This window comes from Oreochromis niloticus, linkage group LG23 (assembly GCF_001858045.2).
Source record: "Oreochromis niloticus isolate F11D_XX linkage group LG23, O_niloticus_UMD_NMBU, whole genome shotgun sequence".
Taxonomy (NCBI): Eukaryota; Metazoa; Chordata; class Actinopteri; order Cichliformes; family Cichlidae; genus Oreochromis; species Oreochromis niloticus.
Genome location: NC_031986.2, coordinates 19991571 through 20008104, shown reverse-complemented (window position 1 = coordinate 20008104; position 16534 = coordinate 19991571). Strand labels below are relative to the sequence as shown.

Here is a 16534-nt window from a genome sequence, read left to right as displayed (position 1 = left end):
CGTGCAGAACTGGATGCCTCTGACGCTGTTGCCCAGCTTGTCGAGCGGAGGAGACCAACACATGATGCCCATCACGTTGGGAACGACCAGCAGGATCCCGCCAGCCACACCCGATTTAGCCGGCAGACCAACCTGAAGCAGAAAGAGAGAATGTGTTCTAATTATTTGAGATTACCTGTTAAAACTGTGGCTCACATCTGTCTTAAAGTAACCAACAGATCCCAAACCAAAGAAACTCAAAACATTACAGGTAACATAAGTCAGGGTGCTGCTGGTCAGTTGAGACCCAGTTTAGCCATTTAAAACAGTTTTCTGTGAAGATTTGAATGTTTAAACTTTAGATCGTGTTCAGCTCTGGGATTTTTCTGCATTTAAGAAATTTTGACGTCCACCCTTTTGGGGGATTTTGGCCCTTTGCCCAAGGAAAATCCCCAGGCCTGTAATAAAAATATTTTCAACTCGTTGTCACTCAAGCATAAAATATTTTAATTGTTTAAATGGCCTGAAATGACAGGAAAGTCTTATCTATTGATTAAAGCAACACAAAGTCGCCACCTTCAACAGGCTCAAAGGTAAATTTGAAGAGATGAAAAGTCCTGGATACTCCCTAGCCTGAAAGCAGACACACAGTCTGATTTTGTTTCCATTTCTTCATTGCTTTATTTCAATTTAGTCCAGAACGTTTAAAAGAATAAAAAGAGTTTTTCTTGTAATTATTACAAGTTGTAAATATTGTTGGTTAACATCCATCGCTTGCTGTTCGTCTTGTTTTGAAAAACATAAAATTAGAGATGGACAGAATCAGCAGAATTCCAGCGTTCTGGGCCCTGACCGGAGATCAGCCTCATGCATGTCTGATTATGAGACGGACCCTTTCAGGCTTGCTAACTACAAGTTAGCATGGAAGCTCCCCACTGTGAGTGAAACTGCAGTCATGAAAACCTAGTCAGACACTTAAGTCACCCTCACCCTGACGAACAGGGACATTTAAAAGAAGCTAACACAGGCAAAGAGCACAAAGCTAAAACTATCCAGAGCTCAGAGTCAGCCACAAGCTAGCAGCCTCGGTATGAGCAACAGATCAAAGCACTTATGAGGAAAATTATGGAGATGAGTGAAAAAGAAGTTACAAACATAGTGACGTAAGTAAACCTGCTTTTTTGTTTATTATTTGTAACTTTTCCAGTAGTAGAGCACTTTATTTTCAATTGTCTAAGTGATAGGAAACCCTGCAATTTTCTGCAGTTTGGGGAAAATTGTAAAGTTAAAAATGTTTTTTTAATGTAAGTAAAATTAAATAACCTTTTTAATGACAAGATGAAGACAGAATGTGCAGATTTTTAAAGTTCTGGTGCAAAATGGGAAAATGGAGATGGTAGCAGGTTGAACATGAGATCAGGACGAGGAGATACTGACGTGAAAAGCGAACTGTCCGGAGAAGTCATACATGCCGCAGGAGTGCATCAGACTCAGAGTGTTTCGCACAGACTCAGGGCTCAGCACACGCTCGCCCGTTATTGGACAGAAACCGCCGTTGGCCAGAGTTGCCGCCATAACGCTGGCACTCTCACAGGTCACCTCGATGGAGCACAACTGATTGAAAAACAAAGATTCGTCAGTGATTGGATCACAATGACAAACAAAAATCCCGTCGCATCAGTGATTCCACTGCATCGGGATGAGCTCTACTCACCTGGAAGTAGAAGTCCAGGATGGACGTCATGTCCGTCCCCTCTGGAAAACACTGTTAAAGATAAAAACACTTTAAAATGGAAACTGCTTTTCTTCAAACAGAAAAGAGGAAAACCAAAATGCAGACATCAAAGGATAAACCAGGTAATAATGTGATAAACTGATTAATTACTGGAACAGAAATCCTAATATTTATGCAGAAATACCGAAAATAAAATTCAAACTACAAATGCTAAGAATGAAATCGCAAATACAGTGTGTTCACAAAAGGAAGAAAAACTTCCTTTTAAACAAAAAAATCCCGGCTCAGTTGTCAGCACCATCTAATCTCACCTTCTTCTCCTTCAGGTAGTAGCCAATGGCGAAGTTTCTGTCTCCAGACTCACGCTCTGACTGGAAACTGGGCCACACAGAGAGCAGAGAGAGGTTTATTTTGTGATGTGACTCAGATCCTGTTACATGAACTCAAACTGAACCAGGAAGTTGCTTTGAGACCTGAGATTCACCTCAGAGATGCAGAACTGTTTTGTAAACAAGAAATCTGTCAAAGACGTTAAAGTGCTTCATTTCATCTAAACACAGAAAATCTGTTTTATTTCTAACTCTGCTGCACTCACGTGGCATTGCTGAAGCCCACATACTCGTTTCCTGCCAGCTTGTTCATGAAGTTCATGACCTGCAGAGCAGAAGAGCAGATTAAGAGTAAATACACAACACAAACACAAGACTACGAAGAAGGCTCAAGGACACTGAGCATACATATAATAAAATAAATAAATAATAATGATAATGTAGAGCAGCTGACGTTTTTGTAAAAAGTAAAGTTAAAATTAGAAGAATAAAACTGAAACTTCTACAAATACGTCACAATTTCTGGAATTAACACTTACTCAATTTAAGAAAAAAAAAAAATACAAATTTGAGTAAAAAATCATTGTTGTAATTTCATCAGTTATACATGAAATTACAATTAAAATATCCAAAATAAACTTAGAATTTTAGTACAAAATCATAAACTTAAATCTAAATTTTAACCAAAATATTGCAATTTGCAATATAATACTGAAATTCTACAACTAAAATAACACTTTAAAAAGTAAAACTTTCACAATAAAATCATCCTTTACAGTTTAAAGATTACATTTAAAGACAAAGGGATACACAAAGTATTCAAAAAAATAATGTCATTTTTTTTTAAAATAAAGTCTAACTATTAAGATTTAAAACTAATTTTTGAGACTATAAAAAATGTTATGAATAAAGTAAAAACTACATCAAAACTAAAGTCAACAGAAAAGTTAATATTAAAGAAAAATGTTAAATGAATAATGTCGAATAAAATTACTATATATCGATAGATAGATAGATAGATAGATAGATAGATAGATAGATAGATAGATAGATAGATAGATAGATAGATAGATAGATAGAAATAAAACTCGAATTTGACAAATGTCAATGAAATTTTGAGTATGAAGCTAAAATTTCAAGAATAAAATTTAAAATAAAGTCAAAATATTCACAATTAGAATCAAATTTTTGAGAATAAAAACTATTTTAAAGTATAAGTGTGGAAGAAAAAGGTATAATTCCAAGAATAATGTAGCCCTGACATTTTATTTTATAACTTCCGTTTGGAAACTTCTCCTTCAATCAATATTTAAATACTCACGTAATCAAATTTCTCGGCGTTGCTCGCCCCTTGCTGTAACACAAACAGAACCAATCACAATATTCATAAAACAAAAACTTCAGTAATGAAAGCATTAAAAACAGTCACCCGTGTGACGATATTAACACTACCACGTATGATCCACGTCTCTATGAAATTAAGCTACGGCAGGAAAACAGTGCAGGTTTACATCACTACTCATGTGACCAGTCAAAAAGGCCATTCAGGCATGACGTCAGATGAATTAAGATTAGAGGTGGGAGACTAGCTGGAGATGGAGGAGGTGAAAGAAAAGTGTTAAATCCACTCTGGGGCTTCTGCTTTTTTGAATAGAGAATTAAATAAAAGGTTCATTTAAATAAGTGACTTAAGAGCACAGCTACTGATTACTACAGGCGTGTTTACTGTATGGTTACGTGATTGGACTTTAAAGTGCAATCACACTGCGAGCCACAAAATTAAGTTCATATTTATCAATCTGCTTCTCCTACAGCTTTCCATAGTCGTTTCCTGTAACTGGTGCGTTGGTGGGGCAGAGACGATGGGGAATTGTGTGAAATATGTAAGTTTCTTGAACACTGAAGCCTTTTTTTGCATTTCTTTTCACTTCCAATCACTGAATCTCTACAAACCAGATGTTTGTAAAGAAGACTTCATTACAGTTTGTGTTGATTGAGTCACCAGATCATCTAGATTTGGTTTGTTGAGGTATTTTTGAATGAATTATGCATCACAGTATGTTTGTATCATTTAAGTTTTTCTTCTACTTGGATTAAAGTATGAGAAACAACAGCAGAGTCATTTTAAAGATGTCTGCTTTATAAAATATAATTTCACTCCTTGGTCATTTTAGTCCCTAAAATAATTGGTTAAGGGTTAAAGACTCCGGTTTTACAGGTCAAAGTCAAAGAAAACTTCTGGTGCATTGTGGGAAATGTAGGAGCCACTGTATTTTAAGCCTGTTGCTTCAGCTTTTCTGAGGCTAACATTACTTTGTCTTACCTGTTTACAGATTTTATTGATAATTACAATAACTGACAAATACAGATGCGGATGTAGAATGAAATCTGACTTATTTTACACTTAATGTCATTTAAATTCTTTCAACTCTACTCGATTCTATTTGAGTCCTTTCATTAAATCATGTTTCCCTACATTTTTTATTATTACAGTAAAATTATAAACATTTCCAGAAATATTTATACAGTTGATCCAGATCAAGTTAGGGATATAGCACTAATGTATTTAAACCTATAAATAAGAAATTTAAAACTTTACTAACCACTGCAGAACTTCATCATTATTACTATAATACAGCAAAAGTAGTTGGAGCGAGTGACCGTTATCTCTCAGATAACAGACTCAGTCATGTGGTTCGCAGTGTGAACTCACCTCCTTCAATTTAAATCAGACAAAAACCAAAAGTTTGGCCAAATGTGACAAGAACAACAAAGCCTGAAGCACGGGGAACGTTACTGCCTTTATTCAACAGCCTGAGCATGAATTCTCATTTTCAGGTCATGTAACACTCTCCCTAAAAGCTGCTGCTCTACTTTTAAACTCAGATATTTATAATTACTGCTGCCTGCAGAGTTTTTCTGGGCTCCAGCTTCACCTTTACTCTTTCATTTTGCTTGCCCAAAGTGATGTATGAATCTGCTGTGACCATAGGTGGAAATCAAAGGTGGGACCCGGGGGTCCCGATCCCCTATTTCTAGGAAGACAGTGTTGTCCTCCTCAGTACATCACTCTAAATATGACTGTATAAGGTTAAATATTATTATATGAGGCACTGAAAGCCCTTGTGCTAATTACAGATGCAAAACAATAGATCTACAGAAGTTCAGTCCAGTGCTTACCAATCCCTAACTCTCTGACATCGTGAACAATGATTGCTTCTGTAAATAAACAAGTGATAAAAATAAATAAATCCAGTTAGGCACTCTGGAGATGGCTGCGAAAACATTCTGGAGTTATATTGTCCTTGTTGCTCATGACAAATCTTCACTCTCAGAGAATTAAAACAGATGTTTTAATGAATATATTATGACTAATTTGAGCCCATCAGTGTGTGACTCTTCCTACTGTTCTCTAACATATGATGGAGCTCTTAATCTGCCGCCAGAAAAGTTTCTCAAACTGACGGACCACACTTTTGAATAAAGACAGCAAAACATCCCCATGAATTTACGAGCATCACTACTAACACGACTTATTCTTTCATACCGATTACTAAAGACAAACAAATTGCTTGAAAAGAAACATATGCACAAAAAAAAGAGCTCCCTCTCCAGAGAAGAATGGAGTATGATATAAAACCAGTGTTTGTGCCAGAGCTGCACTGTTTATAATCCAGGTGTATAAACAGTTTGGTTTTTTTGAGGGGGGGAGGGGAAATGCAGGCGAAAAAGTATAAAAAGCAACATTAAAACATTCATAGACAGCCATGTGGAGGCTAAAGCTTCTCACAAATCCAGATCAAATAAGGGAAAAAAATAATTAAAAAGGAAAAATTACCAACGTCATTGACCTGAGGCTGTGGTCATAATTTCCCAAAGATCCTAATGCTGTAAAATATGCAACAACACATAAAACCACACAACGAGCCTTGAAAAGGTACATCACAAATGAGAGCGTTTAAAGTGATTTAAACAGTGATTGGCTGGGACTCAAGAAAGCTGATTTCACATCTTGTGGGAATGATTATCAGAAGCGGAAAAGTTAACCTTTTTCCTCTGATGACGACATACATTATGTCCACTCAGCTGGATTTTAATTTGCAACAATCATCTTCATACAATGTTTCTACCAAAAGAGATACACGGGATGATTCATCTTTTCAATCCATAACATTAACAACATAAAATGTTTCTTTTTAAGGATGGAAAGCTGGGCTGTTTATAGTGTTGGAGGAAGGAGATTTGGATAAGGAAATCAGCAATAGAATAGAATAGAATAGCTGACCTCTCTCACACTTAAAACTATTAAATAACTGGGTCATAACTAAATGACAAACTTAAAGAACTCAGTTTCATTTTTTTAGAGATATCATTTTCTTTTTCTGTGGATTCCTGTAGATGAATCCTAAATCCTTCCTCCCTCGAAAGTAAACCACCCACAGTGTGACTCATAAGGACCTTTTCAATATAAAAGCATAATGATGGACACAAAGAATTAGTAACCCTGATGTAATATAATCCTTTCCCTAAATCTTTGACATTTCACTGAGGTGCAGTCCAGTAGATGTGTTAACATCATTTTCAAGTTGTGCTGCTGTTTTTAAACAAATGAGGAAGCAGTGTTAGTTTATGGAAATCTTTTCAAACATGTCAAATTTCCCTTTATGAAAAGAGATGGTACGATAGTAGAAAGCACAGCGGCTTTATTTTCCTTTCGTTGAGTTAATTGTGCAATTTTTTTGCTCTTCTCTAACATCAAGTCTGAGGCTGAAAACTGCTGTGATTTTGCTCTTTTAGGATAAGGTGGAGTTCTGGACGCGTTCTTTCTGGCAGGGTATAGGTTAAAGATTTTTGTATTGGGTGTTACGGGCAGCAGATTTTCTTCTTACAGCTAGTTCAGGAGTTTGCAGTGTTTTGAGTTTTTCTCTACATCTCCAAAACGAAAACTGCAGAGAACACAAGAGCATCCGCGTGTTTCTTCTCAGCAGTCGGCACATGGAGCTCTGCAACATCACAAACTCACTTTCATGTAGTTTTCTTTTTACTTCCCTCTAGTATCAGATCTGGGAAGTAACATAGTGAAATGTCTGCCAACATACAAAATACAGCCATCAGTGGAAACACTTTTCTGCCCACAAGTGGCTATGAATCAGAGTTCTTCCTTTGACTTTAATATTATATCTGGGCCCTCGCAGGGCTGGCAGAAATAGGAGCTTTGGCACATTTAGAGTTGTTGCTCAGCACCAGGTTTAGAGGGCAATCACTTTTTCACACAAAGCCTTGTAGGTTTGGATTTTTTCCCCCCTTAATAACAAACACCTTCATTTAAAAACTGCATTTTGTGTTTACTTGTGTCATCTCTGGCTAATATTTAAATTTGTTTGATGATCTAAAACATTTACCTGTGACAAACATACAAAAAAAATAGAGAATCAGGAACGGGACAAACACTTTTTCACAGTGTTGGGTCAAAATATAATGGTAATAAAGCCTGGTGTGTTATCCTGCAAGTCAGCTATTATAGTTTGAGGAGTTTGACCTCAGATGTGTTCTCACTCAGCTGCCTGTCCTTGATCTGAATTGCTGTACTGTTTCTGGAGATAAACATGTATAAAACTTGCCCTTACCCTGTATCTCCCTCATCACATTTGCTCAGTTTTGACCTGCTAATTTATAACCCACTGCACTGTTAGTAGCCTCACTCAGTCTATTTCTATTGTCTATGTAATGGAAATACTTCTTCACCTTTCCAGCCATTTTGTTGCAATACTGTATTTATTTTATTAAGCTAGACATTTTTTGGCTGCTTTAACCATTTTCCAGCTTTTGGGAAAAGTAAAGTATGCAGTGCTGTTTCCTACAAGCACTCCAACATGTTCGCGTCCAGGATTTGCCTGAAGATTTTCCAACTTGTTTGATTTTGTGTTCCATCTCTCTCTTATTGAATGTAATTAAACTCCTCTCTAAAAAGCCCCCCTGGACTCATCCTCACCGGCCAAATGAGGAAGGAGTTTTTAATTTTGATTCAATCAGCAGGTGGTGCTCTTGTATTCACCCCAGCTCCCTGTGCATCTGTACGTAGGTCAGAGGAGGATATTTAATGAAACACTCAGGTAATAGAACAGTTCTCTGATTAAATATGGTGGAGCTGACCTGCCTGGAAGTAGCTGCTCTCCAGCTCCACCCACTCTGTGGGCAGTGTGTGTGCGCAGGATCTCCGAGCGATTCCGCTTTCAACCAAATCCCCTTTCAGCATGATTATCTATAACCTTAATCTCCCTGTTTACACTAATCTGGCGGAAACACGTTCTGCACACGATTATAATTTTATTCCATTCAATTTCTCTCCAACTATTTTACTCCCTGCTCCACTCAGACATCCACAAAAATCATCTTTAAGGGAGTAAAATGTAAATCTACATATGTGGATTTATAAAACGATAAAGAAGCAAAAATCACAGGGGCCTCAAATCAAATTTACAGGGTTGAACATTTGCTTCCACAGAGAGAGAGAGAGAGAGAGAGAGAGAGAGAGAGAGAGAGAGATAGAGAGAGAGAGAGATAGAGAGATAGATAGATAGATAGATTAAAAGCTTACCTTAATGAGGGAGGTGCAGACAATAGCACCAGCATTAACCATGGGGTTGTGTGGTTTATCTGCAGGACAGGAAATAGAAGTTAATAAGAGCAGGTTTTAGCAAGCTAACGCTGCAGGAACACCTTCATCTGAGCACATCACAACCACATACTACTCAGTTGTATATAAACTGATAGTCCACAGTTTATTATTCCAGATTATATTGTTTGAAGTTCTTTTTAAAAATTGGCCACTCTGCTGCTGGTAGTCCTGCTCATGTTTCTGATTAGCCAGATGCTGCAACCTCCGCCTCTTTAATGTGAACACACTCCAAGCTAGATTGGGAAACGCTGGGTTAACCTTATGAACCCAAACACCTTTCATGTGACGCCTTAGGATAAGATATCCTGGATATGTTGAACCTGACTTGTTCTACAAGCCCTTGGAAAAGCAACTTGGGAACACAATAATTTGTGAATTATTGTTTACTTTCTCAAAAAGTATACAGTAAAAGAAAAAGAAAGGAAGCCTTTTTGTGCCAGAGATCAAAACATAAGTGAATAATCTACTGAGTGAACTAAAAAACATATAGGGCACAATTACAACACTTCCCCTCTGAGTTGTAATCGTCTTAAGCAACAGGAAGAGTGATGTTTCCTTCTTTTCACTTGTTTTTAAAGGGAAAATAAACAGCTGGAATATCTGTGCCACCACAGACTTCTCTGCTCGGTTTGTTAACAACAAAGAGAGGAAACCTGGAAACGTTCTCACACCAGTTTCCGCTCAGAGAAGCTACAGACACAATAAAACCCAACTCTATTCAGGTTGAACAAAAACTACTAACTGTATTTGTATCCAACATATCACATTACTTCACTTGCGACACAAAGTTACTGCTCTTTAACATTTCGACATGCTGAGTATTGCAGTAACATATGTTCCAATGTATAAGCTTTTTTCAACTGCAAATAAAATCCTCAAAGTTAAACTTTGTCAGCATCTCTTTTATCCAATAAATCTTTTATCACTTTAGTTTTTATTCATGCAGAAATATTACGATACTACGCTATACTTATACAAATTCAAATTTATTCACTCAATTCTTGTTTTTTTTAAATTGATTAAAAACATATGCTTCACAATCATTCAACCAAAACCCCAAATCACCATGACATTAATGCCCACGATAGGTGAACGTAACCTTCTGACCACAGCTGTATGAGGATTACTTTGAACTGTGCAAGATGCAAAGTCACTCTAGTAGAGTCCAGAAATAAAGGGTTTTTTTGAGCTCATAAGGCCTACTGTGCTCAAAGAACAAATGACCTGCTCTATATTGTGATTACTGATATCGCTTGACATCCTCGGTGTATTTCAGACCTGTGGGAAACCATGCTCTGATTCCCCTGCACTGCAGGACTGATACTAAAAGAGCGCCTCTGTGTCTCGGCTGCTCCGTTCTGCCTGCTTTTTAAGGAACCACATGCCAACAGCTTGTTGTTTTTCAGGTTTTTTCTGTCTCCGTTACACACTGCCCACTTTGTTTTATCCAGCTACGCTCCTTAACAATTTATCATGGCGCCATGGAAACCAGGCCACGTGAATGGCTCCTCTTACAGAAAGTGCATGCACCTGTGCGCCATGTGAAGGTGTGAAGTGACCGTTTCCTCACCGTCCTCGTTCAGGAAGAGCTTGTTGAAGCGCAGGCCGCTGGGCTCTTTGCCGATGAAGCGATGCACGTACTCAGTGCCGTGGTCGTGAACGGCGATGGCGTATTTCAGCGGCTTCACGCAGGACTGCAGACAGAAGGGAACTTTGGTGTCGCCGACAGTGTGCCTGCAAAAGACACAAGTGTCTCACTGCACTGCCATTCTTATACCTTCAAACTATTAAGGTTTATTTCAATAGCTTTTCAGAGTGAGAGGAAATAGAAAAACTCTCTAAATCTACGTAATGATAAGTCTGGCTTTTACCATTTCCTATACAGATAAAGGCCTGACCACATCCCCATTCTCTCATATCTGACAGCCACTTGTGAAAAATACATTTACTACAAAGCCTCTGGTGAAGAAACCATACTCTGTAGGTTCTTCTACACGTAATCAGAGTACCTCTGTCCGTCGACTGTGCACAGGGCGACGGCCCACAGGTCTGGGCTGAAGCGTGCCAGCTGGGGAATGTAGTCTGCCACCTACAGTGTGAAGAAACAGTGAGGTTTAATCTGACCTATTCCTCACTCCCAACCATCTTGTCCTGGCTGTTATTTAATATCACAAAGTATTTAACAAACAGACAAATGACTCGCACTGTTAAAACTGGTCTATACAGAATGGTTAGATACAGTTCTACTCAGCTCTGCTCTCACTGACCTGCCCTCCAGACATGTTTTTGGCGTTTTCGTACAGCTCGTCGATGTGAGCAGAGAAGGACTGGAAGTCTGGAATAACAAACTTCTTCCTGAAGGCCTGGGTGAGCAGAACGATGTTGCTCTGGACACATCTGAGGCAGGAAAGAAGACAAATATTTAGGCTGAGGAGTACAGAACGTCCTTATTGACCTTGACTGCTTCAAATCCTCTGAGACTTTAATGACAAGTATGGAGCTAGTTAATGAACACAAAGCTTTTAAGGGCACGCATTACTAAATATAACATTAGATATAATTAGGGAAATTTCTGATTTTTGAACACGAGATAAGACTAAATACAGTGAGTCTGCGCTCCCTTGCTCAGCTCTTTTCCTCTTAACAACACCTAAACTTGAGGAGTCTGAGTAGAGAGTATAGCCAGGTGTGCTTCACAAGTCATCCTGCTGCTTCTGTCAGCAGGCACATCATCAATAAACACCAGTGGTCTGGTTCTACTGGGAGCCATACATGCCCATAACCATAACACTACGTCCACCATGTTTGACAGATGATGTGATATGCTTCAGACCAGGAGCCGTTTCTTTGGTTGAAGCTCATTTTGGTTTCATCTCTCTAAAACATTTGTTTCCAGATCTGTGGAGTCTCTTTCAGATATTCTCTGGTAAATTCTAATCTGGCCTTGCTTTTTTTGAGTGTAACCAGTGGTTTGCATCTTTTTATAAACCTTATAAAGGCTGACGGGCTTGTCAGTCAATTGTACTTTTCAATATCTAAAAATTGTAAAAAAATAAAAAAATAAAAAAAAACACTGTGTAAAAATGTCTAAATAATAAAGAACTAATGCAATACTTTTGTTAAATCCCTTGAGTTAAAGCTGAAAGTGTGCATTTCAAAGACCGACTGTGGTGCTAGTGTACAGACAGACCTGACTATATTTGCTTTTCTGGTTCAAAGCTTCTATTTCCAGGCTAAAATTTTCCAGTAACTGTTCTGTGAGAGCTGTATCCTCAGCTCAACTCGGCCAACTCTGTTGACCTTTCGCTGCGGCTGCTGTAGTTTTAGGAAAAGATCCCCGCTTGTTCCCTCGCAGCATGGAATTAAAATTAAACAATAAAAGAAAATATGTACTCCTTTTCCCAACACGTTCTGTACTCTAGATCACCCTTAAAGCAGCATGCTCTGGCTTTTTTACCACTTATAGATTTTGTCCTGGGCCTTTTTATACGAGTGATTATGGATGCAGACCTTGTAGTAAACACGGCTCCACGTAACAAGGCGGTGAGATAGAAGCTCTCCGTTAGCAGAGAGATTTACAGCTTGGCTATCTCACTGCATCGAGCGGTCTAATCCCTGCAGAGAAAACACACGCTACACTCCACCGCCCGCTCACGTGCTTCCCTCTGAGAGGCTCTATAAATAAGCCCGGGGAGCGGAAGTGATGGACGCCAGCCAGGAGCGCCGGCTCGGGGTCTGTTCAGTGAGGATTTTTCGCTCCCCGGTGAGCCATCATATGCCCAATCTCACCAAGCTGTCACCCAGTTCTGTCTCAATGTCGTTTCCTCCGGGGAGGGCCAGACAGCAGTGATGCAACAACACAAGGGGGTGAGGGTGGAGGTGGGGATGTCATTTCACTCCACATATCTTTGTTTCCTCTCCAGCTGTGTTTCAACAACAGGTTTGTGTGGCTAAAAATGTTGTGATTACCAAATAAACATGAATTTGAAGGTCGTGTGATGGCCTTCTGCACGTTCCAGTTTCCCCACAGCAGGCCCAAGTCAGCAACATTTACCATCACAGAACAAATCGGCCGTGATCGAGTGCAGTTGTATTCTCTGAGCACTGCCGTTTTTCCTTTTCCTCAGTCCTCAGGTCAAAGTAAAGTCATGTGGAAAAGGAGGCAGGAGGTAAATTTGTGGACTTTTTAAGTGCACCATCATTTTAAGTTAGATTACAAGGAACATTGTTAAGTTTTATGCAAAGTGGAAACCAAAAACACCTTGTTTTTTTGTTTTTTTTCCCCTTTTCAGAATAAGAAGCCAGTGTCAAAATGAAACCTCCAAACACTGGAACATAGCCAGATTGCGCCAAATCTACTCCAAATCTTCACCTGTGAATCTCCTAATTAACAATTTGATCTCAAGTTATTGAAGTCTACCAGTTTTCCCTGAGCAGATTTTTTCTGGGTGATGAAAACCTGAAGATCGGGTTGCTGACGTGCAAAGCGAGGGATGATGAATGATTAATGGCATGCAGTGACCCTGTTCTGCTGCAGGGACAAGCAGAGGACTCTAACCAGCTTTAATAATTCTTGTGATGAAACATTGATGCTGGTCATAAAGGTGGGACAGCAGGCAGGGCATTAAACACAGGATACAGCTAAAAAACACTAAATATTTATATATAAAGAATATCCATATAGTCAATGCAAGGTTCTGTCTTCTTATACATAACAGTAAAATCCAACATCTGGCTTTTGACTCAAGCTTCACATCTGGACCTTTTATTAAATTTTATGGAGTTAATTAGGCTGCAGTTTGTTAAATGAGAGTGCAGAAAACTCCCACATCAATCCATCTTTGCTCAGTAAATTAAAGGCAGGCATACTTTTTGAAGAGGTGTCGGTCCAGCGCTCCGTCTGAGGTTGTCTTCAAGGTCACCTTCAGCATCTCCATACATTCTTTCAGCCGCGGGTCTCCCGTGCGAAGCCCTGTGGCCTTCAGAGCCTGTGCAGAGAGAGAAGAGAGAGACACCAGGATTAAGACAGCCTGACAACAAAATCAATAAAGCTATGCGCTGTGATTCCTCCAGAGCCTGACAGGAGGGGCTCATAATTCAGAAAGCTACAAGGCTGAATCACTGCCAACAAGTCAGTAATTTATGTGTGACACGCATTTATTTAGCTGCTATACTGTAAATGCTTTTTGTCATACATTTTATGAAAGTCTTATTTCAGTTAAGTCACCACAGCATTATTTATCCATTTGTCAACATTGTGTGGATTTCCCATCTTCTTTTCACCTTCATAACTGATTCAATTCAGTTGTACTTATATAGCACCAAATCACAACAATAGCTGCCTCAGGGCGCTTTATATTGTAAAGACCTTACAATAATACAGAGAAAACCCTAACAATCATATGAACCCCTATGAGCAATGAGTGGGAAGGAAAAACTGAATTTTAACCAGAAGAAACCTCCAGCAGAACTCCAGCGGGCTAAGCAAGGGGTGGCCATCTGCTGCAGCTGGATGGAGTACAGCGAAGATGATAACCACAACATCTAATTGGTAGTTTTTATGGGTCATTTATCCAGGGGAGGAACTGTTGTATAAAACCACCCCGAAGTTCCTGTTTCAAGCTGGTTTTAGACTGGCTTCCAACACTGCAGGATGGTAGTACACCACTGTACTTTCACTCCAAGTGGAATTTAGATATAGATATCTTCAACAAGTTTATGTGATTCTAAGCCAACACCTGATTTCACTTCTAAGATCTATCCAAATCTGCACAATGTTTAATGACTTAATCTTCTCCATTACTCCCCTAATGAAGTTTAATAATAAGTGAGATCTGCTTTGTTACTCTGTCTCCATTACTGTGGGCGATTTGAGCCCATTTTCTCTTGTATAATTTATTTCTAGTAATATTTCTATTTAACAAAGGTTCCGACGCCATAAATATCCAACTCTCAGACATATCACTGCTGTGATAACTCACTGTGGTAAATTTGTGTGCAGGGATTTTTTCTTGGCCCTCTGCGATGGTGTAGAACAGCAGATCCTCCAGGCTGGGCAGGATGCCCGCCTTTCTTCTCCTGCAGGAAGCAAAAATAAACACGCAGAAACAGAAAAATGAGAAAAATAACTCCACAGTGAGGAGCTGTGGTGGAAATGTGGAGATACAGGAGGAGGAGCAGGGTGGGGGGGGGACTGCAGCAGAGGGAGAAGAAAAAGCTTTTTCACTGCAGGGAGAAGCAGTGAGTAATAACAGTAAGGAAAACACGGCCTCAGCTTGCCTTACCTCAGCATTAAAACCTGTGGAAAAGTATACTTCCATACTTTTAGTAACATACTTTTCCAGGAGGTTAATACGCTGCTTTGAGGCCACAGGAATTGTTAATTGTACCTTGCTTGAATACCAGCCAGGAATGTGTTTGAAAAGCTCCCAGCATGCAAGCTAACAAAACCCAAGATTTAACGATTTACCCAAGTTTACACAGAATTTAACCCAAAACGCTTCAAGCCAAGGAGAGAATTTAGTGCTAAATTTCTTTCCTAGCTTTAAGTTTAGAGACTGCAGCACAACAAAAACTACCAACACTTCATGACAGACAACCCTTACAGCCCTCGTCATTCACACTGTGTGAGGTCGCAGTGTTGGTGCAATCAGCTGGATAAAAACACAGTCTGGGATGTGATGACTGGGCCTTAACTGTTGCAGCTGGGAAGGGAGACTAGCCAAGGCCTCCGGCATGCTGACGGTGTTCAGTGGCTGGAAGAAAACTAGGGGAAAAAAAAACAACAAAACAAACAGCAACAAAAAAAAACCACACACACAACCAGAGTGATAGGTTAGCACTCGGCGTGGCAGCTAAAACCCTACGTCAGACTTGCAGCGTCACCAGAGCCCCATTTTTATCCTTCAGAGCTGAGTTAGCAGCAAATAAAGAAATAAATGAAAAACACTTGGCAGAACCAATTAGACCTTGTTTTGTTTTCCCTCTATAAAATGGTAACAGTTGAAGATGAACACAAGTCAACAAATTTGCACAAATGCCTCGCAACTCACAAATATAAATTTAAACGATTCAACATTTAATTGGGGGCAATAATGACGATTTAATTGATTGATACCTGCAATCTTGTTCTAACCCTCCAACTTCAACAATCATTTATCAAACTTCACATACTCAAACTTGGAATATAACTGAACTGAAGGACAAATAGACAGTGATGGGGTCCAATACTAGTCCCACACAAGAGGAACTACAAACAGTTATTGTAAATACCTAAATATTAACAACAACACTTGGTCAGTCATCTTTTACAGTTAATTGGCTCAGATTTGAAACACTATCTTACTAAATTTTTAATGTAAATGGAAGATTATAGTTTAAACAAAAGCAAATCTGTGATCATTAAAATATATTTTCTGAATGTTTCTATTTGTATTAGTTTCTGTATTCCAACTGTCTGATTTTATATTTGATATGGTGCAGCTTAAAAGCCTAACCAGGGACAAGGTCTGCAAATTAGCGGTGGCTACAAGTCAGTTTTTTTGCATTTTGGTCAGTATGAGCTTTTAGTAAAAGGTAAAAATCATCACAGTTAACCGATTCTGCTCATGTCCACCTCCATGTTTTTTAATTCTTGGCCTTTACCAGAGCAGCTCTGGATAATTCATAGTTCAAAATAATCCTTCTTTAAATTATACTGCAGCCCCTCAGTTCACCCTCTGTCTAAAACAAACTTTTTAGCTCCTCCCTTTTTAGACAACTTTCTTCTGACTTCCTGTCCCTAAGGTTCTAGACAGGAGGTGGGTGGGGATT

General features: G+C 39.0%; 1 protein-coding gene across 3 annotated transcripts in view; it reads right to left on the bottom strand.

The window, feature by feature from the left end:
• LOC100706550 (glutaminase kidney isoform, mitochondrial) overlaps positions 1-16534 on the bottom strand; it is a 30166-nt gene that overhangs the window by 5090 nt on the left and 8542 nt on the right. The window contains exons 2-14 of one of the 3 annotated variants that reach the window (XM_005452313.4): positions 15419-15488; positions 14704-14800; positions 13592-13710; positions 10990-11119; positions 10732-10811; positions 10293-10456; positions 8642-8700; positions 3365-3397; positions 2310-2368; positions 2026-2092; positions 1694-1744; positions 1417-1593; positions 1-132 (exon numbers count right to left, since the gene is read on the bottom strand). In XM_005452313.4, coding sequence (XP_005452370.1) covers positions 1-132; positions 1417-1593; positions 1694-1744; positions 2026-2092; positions 2310-2368; positions 3365-3397; positions 8642-8700; positions 10293-10456; positions 10732-10811; positions 10990-11119; positions 13592-13710; positions 14704-14800; positions 15419-15459 — 1209 coding nt within the window. In that variant the 5' untranslated portion in view covers positions 15460-15488. The remainder of the gene's footprint in view (positions 133-1416; positions 1594-1693; positions 1745-2025; positions 2093-2309; positions 2369-3364; positions 3398-8641; positions 8701-10292; positions 10457-10731; positions 10812-10989; positions 11120-13591; positions 13711-14703; positions 14801-15418; positions 15489-16534) is intronic. The other 2 variants (XM_025902817.1, XM_025902818.1) reach the window with 2 other exon arrangements.